At 39.0% G+C, this 18714-nt stretch overlaps 1 protein-coding gene across 1 annotated transcript; it reads left to right on the forward strand.

Annotated features, from left to right (window-relative positions):
- The first annotated feature begins 299 nt into the window (after positions 1-299).
- stk33 (serine/threonine kinase 33) lies at positions 300-17563 on the forward strand. Its single transcript, XM_079838276.1, has 13 exons — positions 300-427; positions 9929-10045; positions 11078-11191; positions 11303-11407; positions 11555-11693; positions 12678-12763; positions 13552-13639; positions 13931-14006; positions 14552-14664; positions 14751-14836; positions 14994-15236; positions 16201-16299; positions 16596-17563. Exons 2-13 carry the CDS (start codon positions 9929-9931, stop codon positions 16812-16814), a joined length of 1485 nt encoding a protein of 494 aa, XP_079694402.1. The 5' UTR covers positions 300-427; the 3' UTR covers positions 16815-17563.
- Positions 17564-18714: the final 1151 nt, after the last annotated feature.

Here is an 18714-nt window from a genome sequence, read left to right on the forward strand (position 1 = left end):
TCTCATGAAGTGCAGGTAAAGGCAGTTTCAAACGAAAATATCTGCACTGATTGATGCACTTAAATTACAAAAAACAAACAAACACTGCATATACCTTGTAAATAGGCGCACGAATAGGGTAATTTTTCAGCAGAATATTTATCAAAGTACCATATTACAATATACTGTGCAACAGTACTGACGAAGAGCTATAAACACCACCTTCTTGACATGACAATAATAACCTACTTAGGATTCATGCCTTTTTTTTGCAGGTGTCTCGTTGCCGCGATGTCCCTCGCACCACACCGTAGTTCTCCCTCCCTCTCGAAGGAGAAAAGTTTTGACAACCGCAAGTGTTAAATTCTCTTGCATCAAAGATTTCGATGACCTGCAAAAGGCATAACAAAGGAAAAGGCTTTCGCAAACACAATAACTTATACGAAAGGTAAGTGTATATATTTACAAAAAGCGTGTTGTGTTAAAGTCTCGTGAACATTCATTGAAGAGGAATCGCGAGCTGGCCAAGCGCTCTATGTTGCCATGGCAACCTGGTCCGGAGCAGCAGGCAGTGTAACGTTAATTTTCATCTCAGTAATGTGCAGTTAAATAACACTAACTCGACCATTTCTCGCGGAAAATACAATGAAGATGTCGCTGTAGTCGCATATTGTAAGTACAATCATAATGTTAAACGCCTTATATGTTATTAATCCTATTTTGCATCATACGACTCAAACAACTTCTGAGGAATTTTGCTTGGCTAACAACTGTCTGTTACAGGTGAGAAATAAGACGACCCAATTAAAATAAAACATAAAAAAGTAATTATTTTGTAATGATACAAAGACACAAAGAGGACAGCAGTTGTTTTTATAAACTTAAGAACTTGATTTTAGCACACGCAGGATATAGTCACCTAACCACTCAATAGCCAAGCATACTCTGTGTTTTGAAACATAAGGGAGCAATAAAACATCTATTATTATGCAGGTTCTATGCCAGATAATTATATTTAGCTGGAACAGGTCACAGGGAGTTAATTGCTACTTGCACGAGATTTAAATAATTATTGGCTTTAAGCTACTGAATATTGGTTGCCTTGGTTGTGCCAGGTCTGGTTTGTCCTACAAAATAGGCTTTGTGCTATAGTCTATGTTGTGGAGTGGCATATAAACCAATAGTCAGTGTAGTAAAATCTTACCATTCTATGAGAAAAAGATCAAATTCTTGTTATGACAAAGGCTAAAGGCTGGGCCCGAAAGCTGAAAAATGCAGCCTTCACAGGCAGTTTATGAAGGTAGCCAGGTAGGAAGGCACAAAAGCACGCCTGCATCCATTGTTTGCATCACATCCTTTATACTAGGATGCCTGTATCTGGTGTATAGGCGCTACTATAGATGTGTCCTTTACACTTATGATATTCTACAGTCTGTGTGGGTTGGCAGTTGGTGGAAAGAAAAAAAATTGATGTCTGATAGAGCAATTGAAAGAAGTAAATTAATTTATAAACGTCAACGTGTTTATTTTCAAAAGCTAAGAGAAATAAGCACTAAATACAAAATAGTTAAAAAAAACACTTAAAAAAAACGAATATGTGCTTGGTTATCTCTAGAACTTGATTTTTTTCTACAACATTAGACACAATTGGCCGGTTGCATAAACTGCTACAGTACTAGTTTTAAAAGTTACCAACTAGTTCTTAAGATGTGCAGTCTTAAAGCGATAGTTCACCCAAAAACGAAAATTCGATGTTTTTCTCCTTACCCCTAAGGCATCCAAAATGTAGGTGTCTTCGTTTCTTCAGTAGAATACAAATGAAGATTTTTAACTGTTGCTCTGTGTCTCTCATATAATGCTTGTCAATGGGGTCTAATTCTATTAGAGTAAAAAAAACATGGACAGACAACTTCAAATTAAAACCCGCGGCTCGTGACGACACATTGATGTCTTAAGACACGAAGCGGTTTCTGAGAGAAACCAAGCGGTATTTATGCAAATATATCACCTCATATCAGAAGAACGCTTCAGCTCTGCAGACTGCCATCACTTCCTGTGTGTGAGGTCAAAATTCTGGCCGGGTCATAGATATATACCATAGACTGTAAAAAAATACATAGATACCTCATTAGTGCTCACTAGTGACACACAGCAACGGTTGGAGTTAAAAATCTTAATTTGTGTTCTACTGAAGAAACGAAGAAACCTACATCTTGGATGCCTTAGGGGTAAGCAGAAAAACATCAAATTTTCGTTTTTGGGTGAACTATCCCTTTAACGTAGAGGCTAAGTTTATGCAATTGACCCGATGTTTAGGTGCTTTGGAAGCTTGTCTGAAACCAATTTCCTTTCAAGGTACCTGTACACAAAATACTGCATATCATTGAATGGCTGAGAAGCAAGGTAGCTTTCTTCGGTTTTGGACAAAGACACAATAGACAAACAGAGCTGGTCAAATGATATTTCTGTCTAAGCTTACTTGAATGTATTTCTTCTTACTGCTCTGCCCCTTATGTAATAAAAGTACAAATAGAATATTGCTATTGTAAATTACTAAAGATTAAACAGTATTTCATACTGAGCCCTTCTGGTTTTACATTAAAGTCTCACATTGCCTAAAGCGTTTCCCTCAAGTCTCGTGGCTTATGTGCTTCTCTGGCTGATGTTGGTTTGACAGTGCCAGGCGTAACTTGAGTGCCCAGTGGTAGGCACTGCTTGAGTCTGCTCTGTAAGAGGAGACAGGTCTTTCTCAGGTGGTTTTAGTTGCTTAGGCTCTCACTGATTTTCCTCCCCAGCAGGCAATGACACTTGGCCTGTACGACTGAGGTTTCTCCTGACTGTGCACTGTCACATATTGATAGTAAGATCAAGTAGGATTTTCTGACGCAGACACTGTACTCTGTGCCTTGGCTTCAGCAATCTACATATTATACTCTGGAACTGGTCTGGTGAGGTCTCTTGCCAATGAAACTGCTTCCTGTACAGAGTTAGTTTATTGGCAAGCAATGGTTAGTTATACATTTTAAATATATTTTTTTAACGTTTTTATTTTTTAGATAAGGCCGCTCAGTTTGATTAGTCTTGCACATAGTATCTCATTCAAGAACAGACATATTTTGTGTCTCTAAAATCTGTCATTTGTTGGTATCCCCTAATTCAAACATCTTCATCCCAGCTCCCTTCAATCATCTACACAATCAGCTACACAAGGGAGGATGTCGGCTGTATACAGCTCTTTCAAATGTGTTATCAGCTATGCATTTGGTTGAATTTAAAAGGCAATATAAAAAAAGCTCCATGTTATTTTATGTTATAGTTGTATTGATATATAATCACAATATTATTATATTATGCACTGATCAGGCATAACATTATGACAGGTAAAGTGAATAACAATGATTATCTCTTCATCACAGCACCTGTTAGTGGGTGGGATATATTAGGCTGCAAGTGAACATTTTGTCCTCAAAGTTGATGTGTTAGAAACAGGAAAAATGGGCAAGCGTATGGATTTGAGCGAGTTTGACAAGGGCCAAATTGTGATAGCTAGAGCATCTCCAAAACTGCAGCTCTTGTGGGATGTTCCCGGTTTGCTGTGGTCGGTATCTATCATAAGTGGCCCAAGGTAGGAACAGTAGTGAACCGGTGACCGGGTCATGTGTGGCCAAGGCTCATTGAGGCACGTGGGGAGCGAAGGCTGGCCCGTGTGGTCCGATCTAACAGACGAGTGACTGTAGCTCAAATTGCTCAAGAAGTTAATGCTGGTTCTGATAGAAAGGTGTCAGAATACACAGTGCATCAATGTTTGTTGTGTATGGGGCTGCATAGTTGCAGACCAGCCAGGGTGTTCATTAGAGCTGCGCAATATACCGAAATTTGAAATATCGCAAATGTACATATCGCAATATGCATATCGTAAGGGCACGCAATATCTGAATGATTTTAATAGGCTACTTCAACATTGTGAAAATTGTATGTTTTAGGTCGATGCATAAAGCAGAGAACAGACTGGGCACACGACTGTTACTTATGTGACTTGCTTGACATTAAAATGAGTAATTGAACATAACTTGCGAAAAACAACTCCTTGCAGCCTCGTGCAGTCTGCTGTCTGACACACACACCGAAACGTGCGCACAAGCCGTTCTTTTTTTAGTGTCTTGTTACACTGTCAAATACACACACAGTGATGTCAAAATGGCTGTCTTGATGAGTATTCATGTAAACACAGTCGGTTATGCTTTTAGTGAACGATATTAGTTGGGGACAGAAACCGAATGTGTGCCAATAGGATCCGTGCATTAGGTCTTAAAGTGACAGCCGGCTAATACAGTAAACCTGCCACTGTCTGTCAAACAACAAAAGAAAAAGAGAAAATCACTCAGTGCTCTTGGCTGAATAACATTTGTAGCTTTATTATGTGTCAGTGTATATTTAATTCATGTGAAGACTACTCTTTTTATTTTTAATAAAGATAAATGAAAATAACAAAAATAATCGTCCACCCCTAGTTCAGGTGTCTTTGTTTACCTGGATTTTCTTGATGTTTTTGGTATTTTATGTATTGAGTTTTTGGTATTTGAATATTGGCCTTACATTTTTTGTTTGTTTACATTGATGTTAAAATGATATTGTCAGATTTGTGACATTCATTTTTGCTAAAACACTGCTGGTCAATTTCAGAAGTTGTAGCGATGCTTTCTTTTCCAATATTTTCTTTCTTAAAGCAATATCATATCGCATATCGAATATCGCATTATTTAACAAGGATATCGCATATCGCATTTTTCTTCAATATCGCACAGCCCAAGTGCCCATGCTGACCTTTGTCCACTGCTGAAAGCACCAACAGTGGGCACGTAAGCATCAGAACTGGACCACGGAAGAAGGTGGCTTGGTCTGATGAATCACATTTTCTTTTACATCACGTGGATGGCCATGTGTGTGTGCGTCGCTTACCTGGGGAACACATGGCACCAGGATGCACAATGGGAAGAAGGCAAGCCGGCGGAGGCAGTGTGATGCTTTGGGCAATGTTCTGCTGGGAAACCTTGGGTCCTGCTATCTAGTTTTTGCATCCAAGACAGTTATGCATGCTAACCATCGGCACAATGCCATGGTAAAAGCTCACAAGGGTGTGCTTGCTTACTTCATCAAAGGGACTGATTGATGTGCCCTTTCTAATGTGGAATGTTGGTGTCTAGCTGAGCTACTCAGATATTTGCAGTATGAATAACTGTTAATGATTGCAACAGGTGAGTCATTAATGCAGATTGGGCTGTTGGTTGTCCCTTTTCCTCAAGTCCACTATTGTTTCACTGGAATTCAAAGCTATTGTTGTTATAACACCATCCTCTCCTGCAGAGGGTCCCTGTATGTGTACGCGTCATTATCACTGATTAACCCAATAATGGTGTTGTCTTCAGTTTGTTGATGCTGCTCTACTGTGTGTAGAGATGCAGTGAATAGTTGAATAACGAGTATAATTAGGACTGAGGCAAAAAGCCCTGTGGAGTGCTAATCGTAATTATTTTTATGGATGAGGTGATGTTTCCCATCTTGACCACCTGGGTTCTGCCTGTTAAAAGTCCAGGACCCAGACAGATTTACATATATCTAGGAGTTCTAATGAGTATCCTGAGAGAATCGCTTTTGTATGTTGAACAGTATGTTGTATGTTGACTGTATGTTGTGATACTGGTGAAAGTAAGTTTGTGAAACTTTTTCCTCTAGTTTGTAAAGTTATTTCAAGATGTAAATGAAAGTAACAATAACTAGATGTTCAGTAAGTGAGTCAGATATTGATTCCGTAATGGCTCTGATGGATTCAGTCATTTAGTTCTGTAAATGATTCATCAGAATGATTCAAACTGATTCTTTAAAAGAACTGGTGTATACTGTATCATTTGTTTGTTAGTCACATTACACTGGCACTGTATGTATTTGCATTCATTTCACAGAGACAGCTGAATTGAAAGACATGCGTTTTTGCTATTATTAGTACCACACAGTCTTTTAACATGCAGTCTCTTCACATCATTAAAATTGCAAACTCATCAACTAAATATAATTACTTTAGTTGTGATGTTGATGTCCTCTTGTTATGTAAACAACACACTACAGTTCATTTTTGTTATTTTATTTTGCCAGTAGTTTGAATTAATTTGTCTAGAGTTGGAATGAGTCCTCCAGTTCAAACCTCCTCCAACACATACTAGTCATGACATCTAGATTTTTATATAAGATTTTTTATATATAAGAATTTTTATAAGCCATATTTATGCAAGAAGTCATTGATTGGTTTTGTAGCATTTTCATTAATGGTTGGACTATATCAATTTTCAGTCCATTACAAACCTTAAACTCGTGTTAAACAGGAAAACATTATGTTGTATGGTGAGGTGAAGCACTCAGGTAAATTATGATTATGAGGTTAAATGACTCCAATAGTGTTATCAGTCTAGACAAGCAAGGCACTATATCACCTCGTAATGTAATTCCAAGCTTCATTAAGACTGTGACGTTTATCATTTTTCATCAAAGGCACCTGTCAATGAATAAGTAAGCTGCAGGTGAGAAGAGTAAAATCTTTTGCGTAGATCAGGAGACCACTGCATCATGCAAGATTTGATTTTAGCTTCGTGTATCTCAGATTTATTGTGAACCAACAATCAATGACCTTCAAATTACACAATTGCTGTTGAAACTATGGCATCCTTCTAGAATATCTTTAATATTTCAATAATGTTTCATGAAATTTTTAATAACATATTACAAACGCTTGGCCTCTGCAAATAATCTTCTCGGTCAAGTATTCATTGATAAATAATTTAAATAGTTCATGTTATGCGGTATATTGTCATATTGTGCTTGCATTTGTTTTAATATATTAGAATAAATATACACTCACTATTCTATTCAAAAAATGTTATTGTGAATATGAGTGTGAATTTTAAAAATAACTTATTTTGATTTATATGAATGTTGTCATTTTGATTATGAAAAACAGGCCGTTTATTAAAAAATATTCAAGGTGTTTAATTTTTTTTAAATGTTTAAAATAAAACAAATAAAATTTTCCTGGGAATATTGCTTTAATTGGAAATCATTTTTTTCTTGTGTGTTCTTCACCTTTGTCCAGTAAGTCTTTTGTAATAGAACTATAGAAAAAATTATTTACACACAAACATACATTTTTAAAAAAATGCACAGCATAGCATAAATGACTCAAGTCCATTTTTTATCGAAGATATTAGAAGTGAGAAGTAATTAAGTAAGAAGAGGAAAGAGAGACAGCATGAGGGGGAAGGAAGTAGGAAGAAAATTGTATGTGGTAGAGAGAAAAAGAGCTGAACAAAACTCTATCCAGGCCCTGTGTTATATTTAGGCGGTCAGACATCATACCAGCGTCACATTTAATTTGGGCTCAAGCCAGAGACAGAACCTCACACAGTCAGGAGAAACAATGCACATTTTAGTCCATAAACAATCAGTAAACAAGCACTAATGGGGTTTTTACTGTTATGGCCAAGAAATGAAAAATGCAAGAGGATCAATTGCGGACATTCTATCTGCCATAATTACTTTCCTTTGAGTGCTTCCAGAAATCTGGGAGGTCTGTGGATTGGTTCTTAGCTAATGTATATTCTGAGGCAGCTAAAATATGTTTCTCTTAGAATGACTCTCAGTCTATGAGGCTTATTACCCTCTTGCCTATTTTTGTTTCCTTGGGAACATTGAAAATTTGTGCTCGTGTATAAAGATGTTTTGCTTCTGTAGCTGCAAAAACGGAATTCTGTAGCTTGGCAAGAAATGCATGTACTCTGACACTGTGTGTATGTTGCTGATGTTATCAGATACAAGGCAAAATCCTATTAAAATAATAATACAACTTATGTATGCAGGTTTAAATTGCAGAAGGAGTGTTACATTTATTCTAATTTGTTCTCAGCAAGACCTCAGACCTCAATAAGACGTATCCTTTCGACAGCACAGAAAAACTGTAATGTTAATCAATATTCAGCACTAAGCATAAAGAGAGTGCTTTCAATATACTGTTCATCCCTCTGATCTTGGGGCTTTTGAAATTGGGCTTTTATGTCATTTATGGCTCAATTTTGGTTTTGGCTCACTCTTAACAATGCTGTTGTTAAGTTCAGCAGTTGTTTTACCCGAGTGAAATGCTGATGTACCTTTTCATCAGTGCCACTCAGGTTTTGAAGTATAAGAGCTTTTTTGAAGAGGAGTTCACAATTCTCCTCTACTAACAAAGCACAGGTTCAGCATCATTTTGCCGTCCACCTCAGAAACGACTCTTTTACAGATCCTCTTGCATTTGCAGAATTCAGCGCTGCAAGAAGTGACAGCTCCCGTCTCCATGTCCTGATGGTTTTTCCTCATTTCCTAGGCCTGTTCAGAGAGCTACACTTTGACCTTTAGTACTCTTATCACATAACTCTAATTGAGCTGATAGGAGTGTCCAGAATGTGTCACAACCATTTTGTTTAGCAGATAGATGGCCAGTAATAGGAGAGACAGTGCTGTTATGAGAGAACCTGTCAGCGGGGCTTTGATAATGCCGCTGAGAGAGGAGAGGTTAAAGACACTGCTTCCTCATTAATATTTAATCTCTTGTCTGTGTGGCGGATCCACTTCGCCGCTCCCACTCATCACACCATAATTGCTTTACATTTAATTTGGCTCTGGAGAACGTTTTTAAGCTGAGTAAATTGTGCTTAATGTTAGTGTGGAGACTTTAGGCACTTTCTTTTAAAGTGAGAAGTGAATTGGTAGAGCGACAGGTGAAGTCTAGCTAATAAGGGGTTACAGTTGAGACGTTAGACTCTGGATTGCATGTACTGTATATGATGACAGACACTTACTCCTGAATGAATATTTAAAGAGCTATCTTATTTGAAACTTTACAATTCATTGTTTAATATACAAGCTTTTGGCCATGGTCACTAATAATTACATATAAGTACACACATGAAAGTTCCTCAGGTGTGCACGCATACATTTCCCTTGTTCTAATGTTGATGAATCTGGATTATTCTATTTTAGGAAGCGCTTGCCTGAATTAGCATAATACATGCCGAAGCCGTCTCCATATAAGGGCTTTTAGTACAAGCTTTCCTGTAGCTCAAACAGTAGAGCATGGCGCTAGCAATGCCAAGGTCATGGGTTGGATTCCCAGGGAAACAAGAACTGACAAAATGTAAAAATGTGTACCTTGAATGCAATGTAAGTCGCTTTGGATAAAAGCGTCTGCCAAATGCATAAATGTAAATGTAAGCTCTACTGTACAGACAATTTTCACTCTGCAAACAAATCCTTTTGAATTATTTTCCTACTTTTTTATATTTTTAAGGCTTCGGTGACTAACGGTGACTTAGAATTTAATTACTTACATCATTAATACATCCATAAATAGTATAATAATAATTATAATGATAAAAGCCTATGACGAACTGACCATCCATTCAGGGTGTTGTCCTGCCTTTGGCCCAAGACATTGGGATACGCTTCAGCATCCCCTTCATAGGACAAGTGGTTTATAATAATAATAATAATAATAATAATAATAATTTATTATAATTCTTGTTCTTACGGTTTTTATTATTCTATTAGCTATTATAATACAATATAATATAATATTTTGGCTTGACACGTTTTTAAGGACACAGGTAATGATTTTCTTTTGTGTGTGTAAGGTTTTTGTTTTTATGTGTGTGTGTGTGTGTGTGTGTGTGCGCGCAAATTTCGAATAAATGTATTGATAAATCTTGATTTCTGTGTGAAAATATTCACAAATGTAGGTGCATGCACGGTTAGTGAATAAGACCCCAGTGTCTCTAATTCTGTGATTTCTTTTTGTGGGAGTTTCCATGTTTGCGATTATGTTGTTGCTCTATATATGCAAATTATTAAAAATGTATTAATCTTTTAGATGACACATACAAATGTGCCTGGAGCTGAAAAGAAAATGGCTACTCAGTGGACTCGTGCAAACAGTGCAGAGAAGGAGGTGCCCCACACTCGCATTGAGGATGAATCCAACTTACAGGTAGAACCTTTATTGATCTAGATCAGGAGTGTCAAACTCAGCTCCTGGAGGGCCAATGGGTCTGTCCCAAATGGCACCCTAAACCCTCACGGTCTTCCTACGAGTCTGCACTTTCATGACGTAATGCTGCTTTGACTGTTGGGCAGAAGTCCGTGCGGAACCCGCACCACTGCAGGCTTGGTAGAAGTGTGCATCGAGGATGCATATCGACCGCTAAGGGGGCGCTCGCGAGACCTATAATGACAAATGGGACACCCTACGGTCTGTGCATATGAAGTGTGCCATCTGGGACAGGGCCACTGTCTTGAGCCACACCTTAACCAGCTAATCAAGGTCTTCAGGATTAGTAAAAAACTTCCAGGCAGGTGTTTTTAGGCTGGTTAGAGCTACACTCCTCCAGGAGCGGTGTTTGACAAGTGATCTAAATGCAGTGCATGCTTATTTCTAAACACAATCCCAAAAAATGTTTTGCTCTTGCTGTGCTGAAATCTTTTTTTAGCCACCAGAAGTCTGTGGCTTTAAATCAGTGGCAAAAGGCCACTTCTATCTTACACCAGAGCCATATCTTTGCTCGCCATGGTCTGACCTCCCTACAATATGGTAGCGCCCTCATCAGGCCTGGAGGGAAATTACACTTCTTTATGCTGTTGATTGCCCTCGCCCTCTCAGGAGGTTTCTGACTGCTGTCTTTGCCAAATCCGCAGCAGGCAGTGCTCAGCCTTGCATGCGCAGAGATAATGATCAAGTTAATTAGACCTGAGATTGAATGAACTGCGGCAGCAACTTAATCATTTGTAACTTGATTAGAAATACTATATTCTCCCAAACTCCAGAGACTGGCAAACTTGAAAATTAAGTTCCACTTTAAGGATTCAGGTCTCAACTTAATGGAGTATAGAGAAGCTGAAAAACAAACCCACCCTCATTCTGTCCCCATTAGTCAGAGCTGGAGCATTGTTTACTGTCACTATAGGAGAAGGAGTGTGTATGTAATACTTCAGCTAATGCGGCCCTCTTTATTTGGATACCCAGAAAATCTATTCCTTTGGGAGGAAATTAGGTCAAGGCGGCTTTGGCGTCGTTTGCGAAGCCACTCACATTGAGACGCAGAGGAAGTGGGCAATTAAGAAGGTGAACAAAGAGAAGGTAAGTGTCTGGTCATTATGTTTCACCTGTTGACAGAGGTGATTGATGGAGAGCTGCTCACATGGTTGTCAAAGATGGGTTAAGTGTCACAAATGCTTTGTATCCATGCAGGCAGGCACTTCTGGTGTGAAACATCTGGAAAGAGAAGTCAGCATCATGAAACATGTGAAACATGAACATATTATACATCTGGAGGAAGTCTTTGAAACACCAAAGGTGAGAGCAAAAACATGAAAATCTATTCTGTTCTCTTTCCTTTAAGGTTCGCTCAGCTGTGCTATTGTGAACCACATCATATTACTGTGTATGCAATGGTTTCCCGTTTGATGTCAGAAATGTACAAGTGTGTGTTCTGTTCTTCAGAGGATGTACCTCGTGACTGAACTTTGTGAAGGAGGTGATCTAAAGGATCTCCTGCAGAAGAACAAGCACTTCACTGAGGAGGAAACCAGACACATCATCAAAAGCTTATTGGAAGCTATTGTATATCTGCACAAAAAAGGTGACGCTCACAAAACCCAGCACTCTTCTCCTGACATTCGTCAGTAGATGCTTCTCATGAGCCTGTGGTTGAGTTTTCTGAGGAAATGATCAAATGTTTTGATGCTTCCTAATCCATACCCTGAAAACATATCATTCAAATTTGATTTATTTATTTCATTGGCATTAAAATGTGTGAAAAGAAAACCCTAAAATTTGAATAATTGTTAAGTCATATGCAACGGCCTGGATTCCTTTGTTCCCCCATATTTGAAAATCACTCTGATGATTGCATCCACATTAAGTTCCTCTGTCATTACGGAGAATCGGGCTTGTTTTAATAATAAGATAATAATGAACAACTGTCAGACAAAATATCAGCCCATTTTAATTGAGTCTGAGGGGTTTATTAGAAGATGCTTGGTGTTTTTTCTCTTTCTCTCTCCTTCTTGTGAAATCTGCAGTTAGAGGTAATTTAGGACGTTGCTTGGCAATGAGACACCATTACATGGGGCTAATGAGTCATTAACAACGAGCAGGGGAGGAATACTGATTAATAGGTGTGTTTTTCAACAGTCCCCGAGTGCTGGTGTGTCTCACATCTAGAGGAGCTAATGACGCCACTTGCAATGTGTATATTGGACTAGAGTGTTTTATGAGATTGCAGTATATTAGCCTCACATGCTGATTATAATTTGATTATTTTCACATTTCTATTTAAGTACATACAGTTAAAGTGTGAATCAGTAATGAAGAATCATGATGCAGATGAAAGTGGTAGGAAGAGGTGGGCCCTGTCTGCTGGGCTCACATGAGAACTACATTGTGTGACAGAATGAATTGCAATTTAAAAGGGAATGGAGCAAAACATTTCATTTGAATTGGTCATTAAAGCATTTTTAAAACTGTTACCATTCCAGTGCGTTGCATTTTTGCCACGCTCTCATCTTTATGAATAATACAAACCCATTTCTCCCTTGCTCTGTTTCCTCTTTCTCTCTCTCAGACATTGTTCATCGTGACCTCAAACTGGAAAACATTCTTGTGAAGAGTTGTCACCAAGGCAACGATAACGATATGGTCAATATCAAGGTGAGAGAGACGGTAAAAACTTCTGCGCAGGCATGTGGTATGGCATTCAAACACGGCGGGACCTCTGGACATTCTCGTCTGTTGTTTAGTTCTCCCACCGTCCTCCTTGCCCAAACCTTTTAACTGCTTTTTAAATACTGTCTCATTACACCAGACCTCCTGCCTTACTCCTTTCATATCACATTCTCAAAGAAAATGAATCACAAGTGGCTTTTCTGAGACAAATTACCAGCCGGGGCACAGCGTGGAGCAGAATAGAGCGTTGATGGGAGCCGACTGAAGCCGCTACCTGGAGCGGAGGGTTGAATCAGGGCAGCGATGTGTTATAAATCAGAGTAGAACAGGGGCCCAAAGACAGCGCTGTCCTGGCACTGTATTAAAAGCTTTTATCTGGCAGAAGGTGGTCATCTCTCCTGGATATTAATCCTGCCCGCCCCTGACGCACCAATGAAACGATATACACTCCTCATATATATTATTCATATGGCTCAGGAGCTCATAGTCTGTGTGAGTGTGTGTGTGTGTACTGGCTGCTCTATGGAAGTCTGTTTGGGCCGTAAATATTTTAATTGAGATCTAGAAGTGAATGCGAGGGCGATTATGGTGATCAATTGCAGCATGTCTGCAGTTCATCGCTTTCACTATTCCACTAGATCAGAATCTAATGATGAAAGGTATCAAGGAAAGAAAGAAAAGTTTGAGTGTGTATGTGCTTATGTTGAATAATGTTTAATTTTTGGATGGCTAAGATTGTGAGTAACATTAAGTCCTGTCCTCTCTGGTCTCAGGTCACGGATTTCGGACTCTCTGTGCAGAAGGGCGGTGTGGGCAGTGAAAACATGCTGCAGGCCACTTGTGGGACACCTATGTACATGGGTAATTCACATACTCAAACGCATACAGTCACATGTTCCATTTATGTGTGATTTGATAAATTACCATTGGCGGGGTGGGGTGGGGTGGGGTGGGGGGGTATTAATAAATTGAATGAAGGGCTGATTAAAATGAGCAGTAAAGAAGAGATGACCTAATTTAAGTGATGTGAAGCTGATAACATTCGAGAAGGAGTAGAGGCTGAAAGCTGTCAACGGCGTCACGCATCAGATATCACACTTTACACCAGCCTCAAGCATCTTTCATTATTGACACATGGACTTGTCCTTTCAGCACCTGAGGTGGTTGATGGTCACGCATACAGCCAACAGTGTGACTTGTGGAGCATCGGCGTCATCATGTACATGCTGTAAGAAGATCTCTTCTGTTGTTTTCCTTCTTGCACACACACAGACTCGCATGCAATCAGGTGCTGTGACTTGCACTTTGTAATATTAAAGGTATGAATGGGCCAAATAAAAGAGCTTGTATCTTTGCTCATTAAATTTTTTTTATACTGAAATATCATTTCTGCAAGAAACGCATTTACAGGTAGCAGATCACGTGAGACTCAGAAAACCTTGGATTGGTCAAGTCTTCCATTCCCACTTCAAAAGCAACAGGAACAGTTTTGTTATAGCGACAGGTTATTTGCTTCACACCCCTGTTAGTTTACGCCCCCAACTGGGACGATGTTAATTTCATTTATTAAATGATTTCACCCTTACCCAACTTAAACCCACACCACTTCATTTTTGGTGGGAATCTGAATAGATTGTTCGAATCCGAAAACCAAGCTTAAAATTTCCGAAGCTCTCTCTACTTTCATGACACAAACGGGCTGTTTGGATCCATTGAGATTTTTATTCCCGCAAAAAAAAGACTTGCACTTTGTGTGTATGTTTGTTTTTTCAGGCTGTGTGGAGAGCCTCCATTCATATACAGCTCTAAGGAAAGGCTTGCTGAGATGTTTATGAAAGGAGAGCTCACCTTCTCTGGCCCTACGTGGCACACCATTAGTGATGCAGGTTAGAACTGCCCTCTGATATCCACACCGTTCCATTATGATTTCAGTTCAACAAGTGTGGTAACTATTTTCTGTTCTGCCTTACAGCCAAAAATGTAATTCGGAGTTTGTTGAAAGTTGACCCAGCTCACCGCATCACAGCCAATGAGCTGCTTGATAACCCTTGGATTACAGTAAGAGAACTCAATTACTCTTTTCTCCTGTTCAAATGAGGTCATGCATATTATAGATTCAGAAATTAGCTAATTAGCACTCTTCAATTTGACGGATGACTAAATGTGGAACCTGTCAGAAAGAAAGACCTGAAAGAAAGAAAATCTGTTTTCAAAGGGGGACACCTCAACCACGGTTACACAAACAAACGTCTTAGAGATGATGCGCGAGTTCCTGAATGCTCCACAGGACAAAGAGAGTGTGGAGATGAGCGAGGCACTGCAGAGCTTCTCTCTCAATTCTTCTCAGGACAAAGGGTCAGGGCCGAGAACTTCTGAAGAACTCTCAGTAACCCCAGCATCTCCTGACGACATCACAGACAGCAGCAATTTCAGGAAACCCTCCACCCCAAACAAGAAGGTAAGGATATTGTAATACAAGGTATTGTACTTCATAGATAGCTCATACAGATTCAAAAGTGAAGCATTTCTGCATGTTGCAAGTCTGAGTGAACTTGAATGATTAGCTACACATCAGAAATCACTGATCACAGATCAGGCATTAATGAACACTGTTACTCACTGTTTGTGGCGGTGCTGTCGAATCCATATCATAAAAGTCTGTTTGTAAAGCCTGTGCTGACATTGCGACTGATAAACGGAATCCATTTTCTCCAAATAACCATAGAGGTAACCGTTCCCCGTATGACGACATACACGGAAGATTCCAGATCAGCTCGTCTGAGCTCTCATTTTCTCAAAGGCAGAGCAGGACACCCAGAACTCGGTTTACACCTATCACAATTTCTAGCCACTTGGGGACCATATACAGGCTAGGGGAACTCATATTAAGGTTAAAAAACCTCATAAAATGATCATTTCATGCCATGGGACCTTTAAGGACAATACAGTATCTAGTTAAAGGATTCCATTTAATAAACTTAACTTAATCAAATGTTTAATGAGAATTTATATCTTTGCATTTACATTTATGCATTTAGCAGATGCTTTATCCAAAGTGCAATTCATCACACAGCCAACAATATTCATAGTATGCAATATCACGTTTATTAGAAGGCTAGATTAGAAAAGAAGCTAGAGCAAGGGTGAAATGCAGAGAACAACAGCCTTTAGCTGTGACAATATTAGATAATAAGAGAACACAGCTTCTTGTATTGCTTAAATACATTATTTTTTGCCTGATTTGAGCTAAAGAAACAAAGTTTATTTTGTCATTTTTCTATCCCTATTGAAGTAGATAGGAGCTGCATTTGCATGATCAGAAATACTAATATGGCTGCTATGTGGACCGACTTGCTTGAAAGGCTTTGAAGTACTCTCAAACTCTTGTGGTTTTTCATGTGTTATACATTTAATTCCTATAGCCTCTGAAGAAAAAACTATCAGCCTCATCCTCCAATGGTGTTAAGAAGTGTGTGTCTGGTGCAAAGGCCTGCAACACTCCCAATACATCCACTGCACAGGTCAGTCATTCACTTCACAAGCTTCCAAATGCTTTGCAGTTAATTTTCTAAAATATTTGTGCTTAGTCAAAGAGAGATATTTTGTCTCTTAAAAGGTATGTGACAGAAATCCTGGCTATTTCATGCCCAACCTCCATGGTCACATTTTAAAAAAACAATCTGCCTGTTTTCTAAACTGCCACTAGATGGTGCCAAGATAACCCTTCTCCAGCAGCTGTCCTACAGCATGTAGCACTGTCCTCTAGTGTGGTTTGTTGCGCTTTTGTGAGATGAATGAGAGTGTCTTATCTCCGCAGTCCCACACAGGTAACAAACCCCCTGCTCAGCCAAGCACAAAAAGCTACAGCAAGGCCTCCTCCATCTCAGGATCCTGTCTCAAAACATCATCGGCAGAAGCAGCCGCTGCAGCATCCAACTCAAACAGGCACGAAAGCTTGTCCCCACGTCCCTCCACCAGTTCTATTCACCGCTCCACCAATCCAGCTGTTGGCTTCCGGGCTAAAAAACGCAGCTAGACCTCGCAGTTTCATCCCGTGCCAAAGATGAGGAAGTCCTGGGGGGTCACTGCAGCGTGGTGGGCCCGCAGGATACACAAATGACTTTTTAAGCCAAACCAGTGAATCAAAAGTAAAACTGTACTTCCTCCAATGTGAATACGTTTTTAGTCTCCTTATTCGGATGTATTTAGTTATTTTGTCCTTTGTATGAATTCGACAGAGGCCTCCTGTTTTGAGGATGAGCTACTAAGGTTTTTTTGGAGGGGGGCGGGAGGTGTTTGCTGCTTTATTTTCATGGACCTGGAACAGATGAACTAATCGCGGCAAGAGCCCTGCATGGCACGAGATCGATTTGCCTGTTCATGGCATCTAACACAAGGTGCATAAGTCATCTTGAAGCGCATTGAAATGCTATTAGGGAATAAATTCTCTATAGAGAGTAAAGGAAGTTCAGGACTGTGAAGAATGTAACAGGGTTTAATAGCTTTAGCTCTGTGTTTTGCAATGGTGAATAGGCAATAACAGAATAATTTGATGCAATATTCAAACAGAACATAGTATTCACCACTTTTAAATGAAAGCAATTGCCACAACAGTACATGTAACAGCTATCCTGATGGGCTTCAGGTTTTCTGTCTATTCATTTTACGAAGATCTGTTGTTTCTTCAGCAGTTGTGTTGATCATCATTTGCCAAATCACATCAGGTGGCTGTTGTACACGAATAGTTCTTTTTTGTTATCCATTAAAATGAAACCATCCAACAGTAACTATTGTTGCATTGTTATCCTCATTTTCAGTGACTCACGTACACAATATGAATTTTTCCTACCGTCATAAGATGTGCGGAACGCTTGCATCACAAATAAATAAGTCAGGGGGTGAGGGAACTTTAATGTTAGCCATATGCTATAACTGTGAGCGGTGGGGCGCAAAGTGGTTAGACACCATGAAGAGAGCAGGATTGGGAGTCAAAGTGCAGGGTCTCTAATCTTGTTGAGAGCAGCAGGGTATACTGTGAGTACTGCAGCACTCCAGCACTGGTCTCTCTGCTGAAGAGAGAATAATCCCCAAGATGGATACAATATTAAAATAGTCAAGCAGAACTCACACAGACTATATTACAATCCTCCTATTTGCATGTGGATGTGTGTGTTTGTGTTCATGGGAATTCCAGGGAGAAGATTGAAGGTTCCGTTCAAATAACCCTTTTAAATGCATTATTACTTTGCACTCATTTGGTATGTTTTCAATTTGTCCTTTTATAGTAAAAGAAGATGTGATGGACTGCATTAATCAAGGTGCAAAAAGGTATGAAAGGCTTTCTTTATTATAAATAAAGGGCCGTGTTAAGAATGAGGCCTTGAGTGTGTTGTTGCTTTTGTAAGGTCAGTACATCATTTATGCATCAATATGTTTATTTTTATTAAAACAATTTTTTTTTTTTACCAAGCACATTCATAAAGTGCCATCCTTGTACTAGAATATTTTACAGAATGTTGCTATGAAACAACAATAATGATCTGCTATTACAGCTGTGTATACAACAACAGACCATCAGGTGTGAGATATTACTTGGATAACAAATTTAGTAGTTGATATGAAGATAATTATCTTTTAAGTCTTGAAATATAATATTAAGGCAACTCATTTGTACAAGCACTGGAACGTTTCAATGTTGGAATCACTCCACATGTTTGCGTACATAGAATTGCAATTCTAATCCTGCTTTTTTACTTCTTATGGGACAAAATAGTATTTTGTGTTTGAAATATTAGTTTTTTAATACTAGATTTTTTATGTCTTTTTTTTCTTAAGCTCACCGAGGCTGCATTTATTTAATCAAAAATACAGTATTATTGTGAAATATTATTATTATATATTATGTAATTTATTCCTGGTAAAGCTGAATTTCCAGC

This window comes from Gobio gobio (assembly GCF_949357685.1).
Source record: "Gobio gobio genome assembly, chromosome: 2".
NCBI lineage: Eukaryota > Metazoa > Chordata > Actinopteri > Cypriniformes > Gobionidae > Gobio > Gobio gobio.

Excerpts from the sequence above, each read along its gene's own strand:
- stk33 (XM_079838276.1), top strand. The coding sequence starts at position 9,929 with ATGACACATACAAATGTGCCTGGAGCTGAAAAGAAAATGGCTACTCAG. Across the intron at positions 11,192-11,302 it reads AGAAGGTGAACAAAGAGAAG|GCAGGCACTTCTGGTGTGAA; the intron begins GTAAGTGTCTGG and ends GTATCCATGCAG. Across the intron at positions 13,640-13,930 it reads TGGGACACCTATGTACATGG|CACCTGAGGTGGTTGATGGT; the intron begins GTAATTCACATA and ends TTGTCCTTTCAG.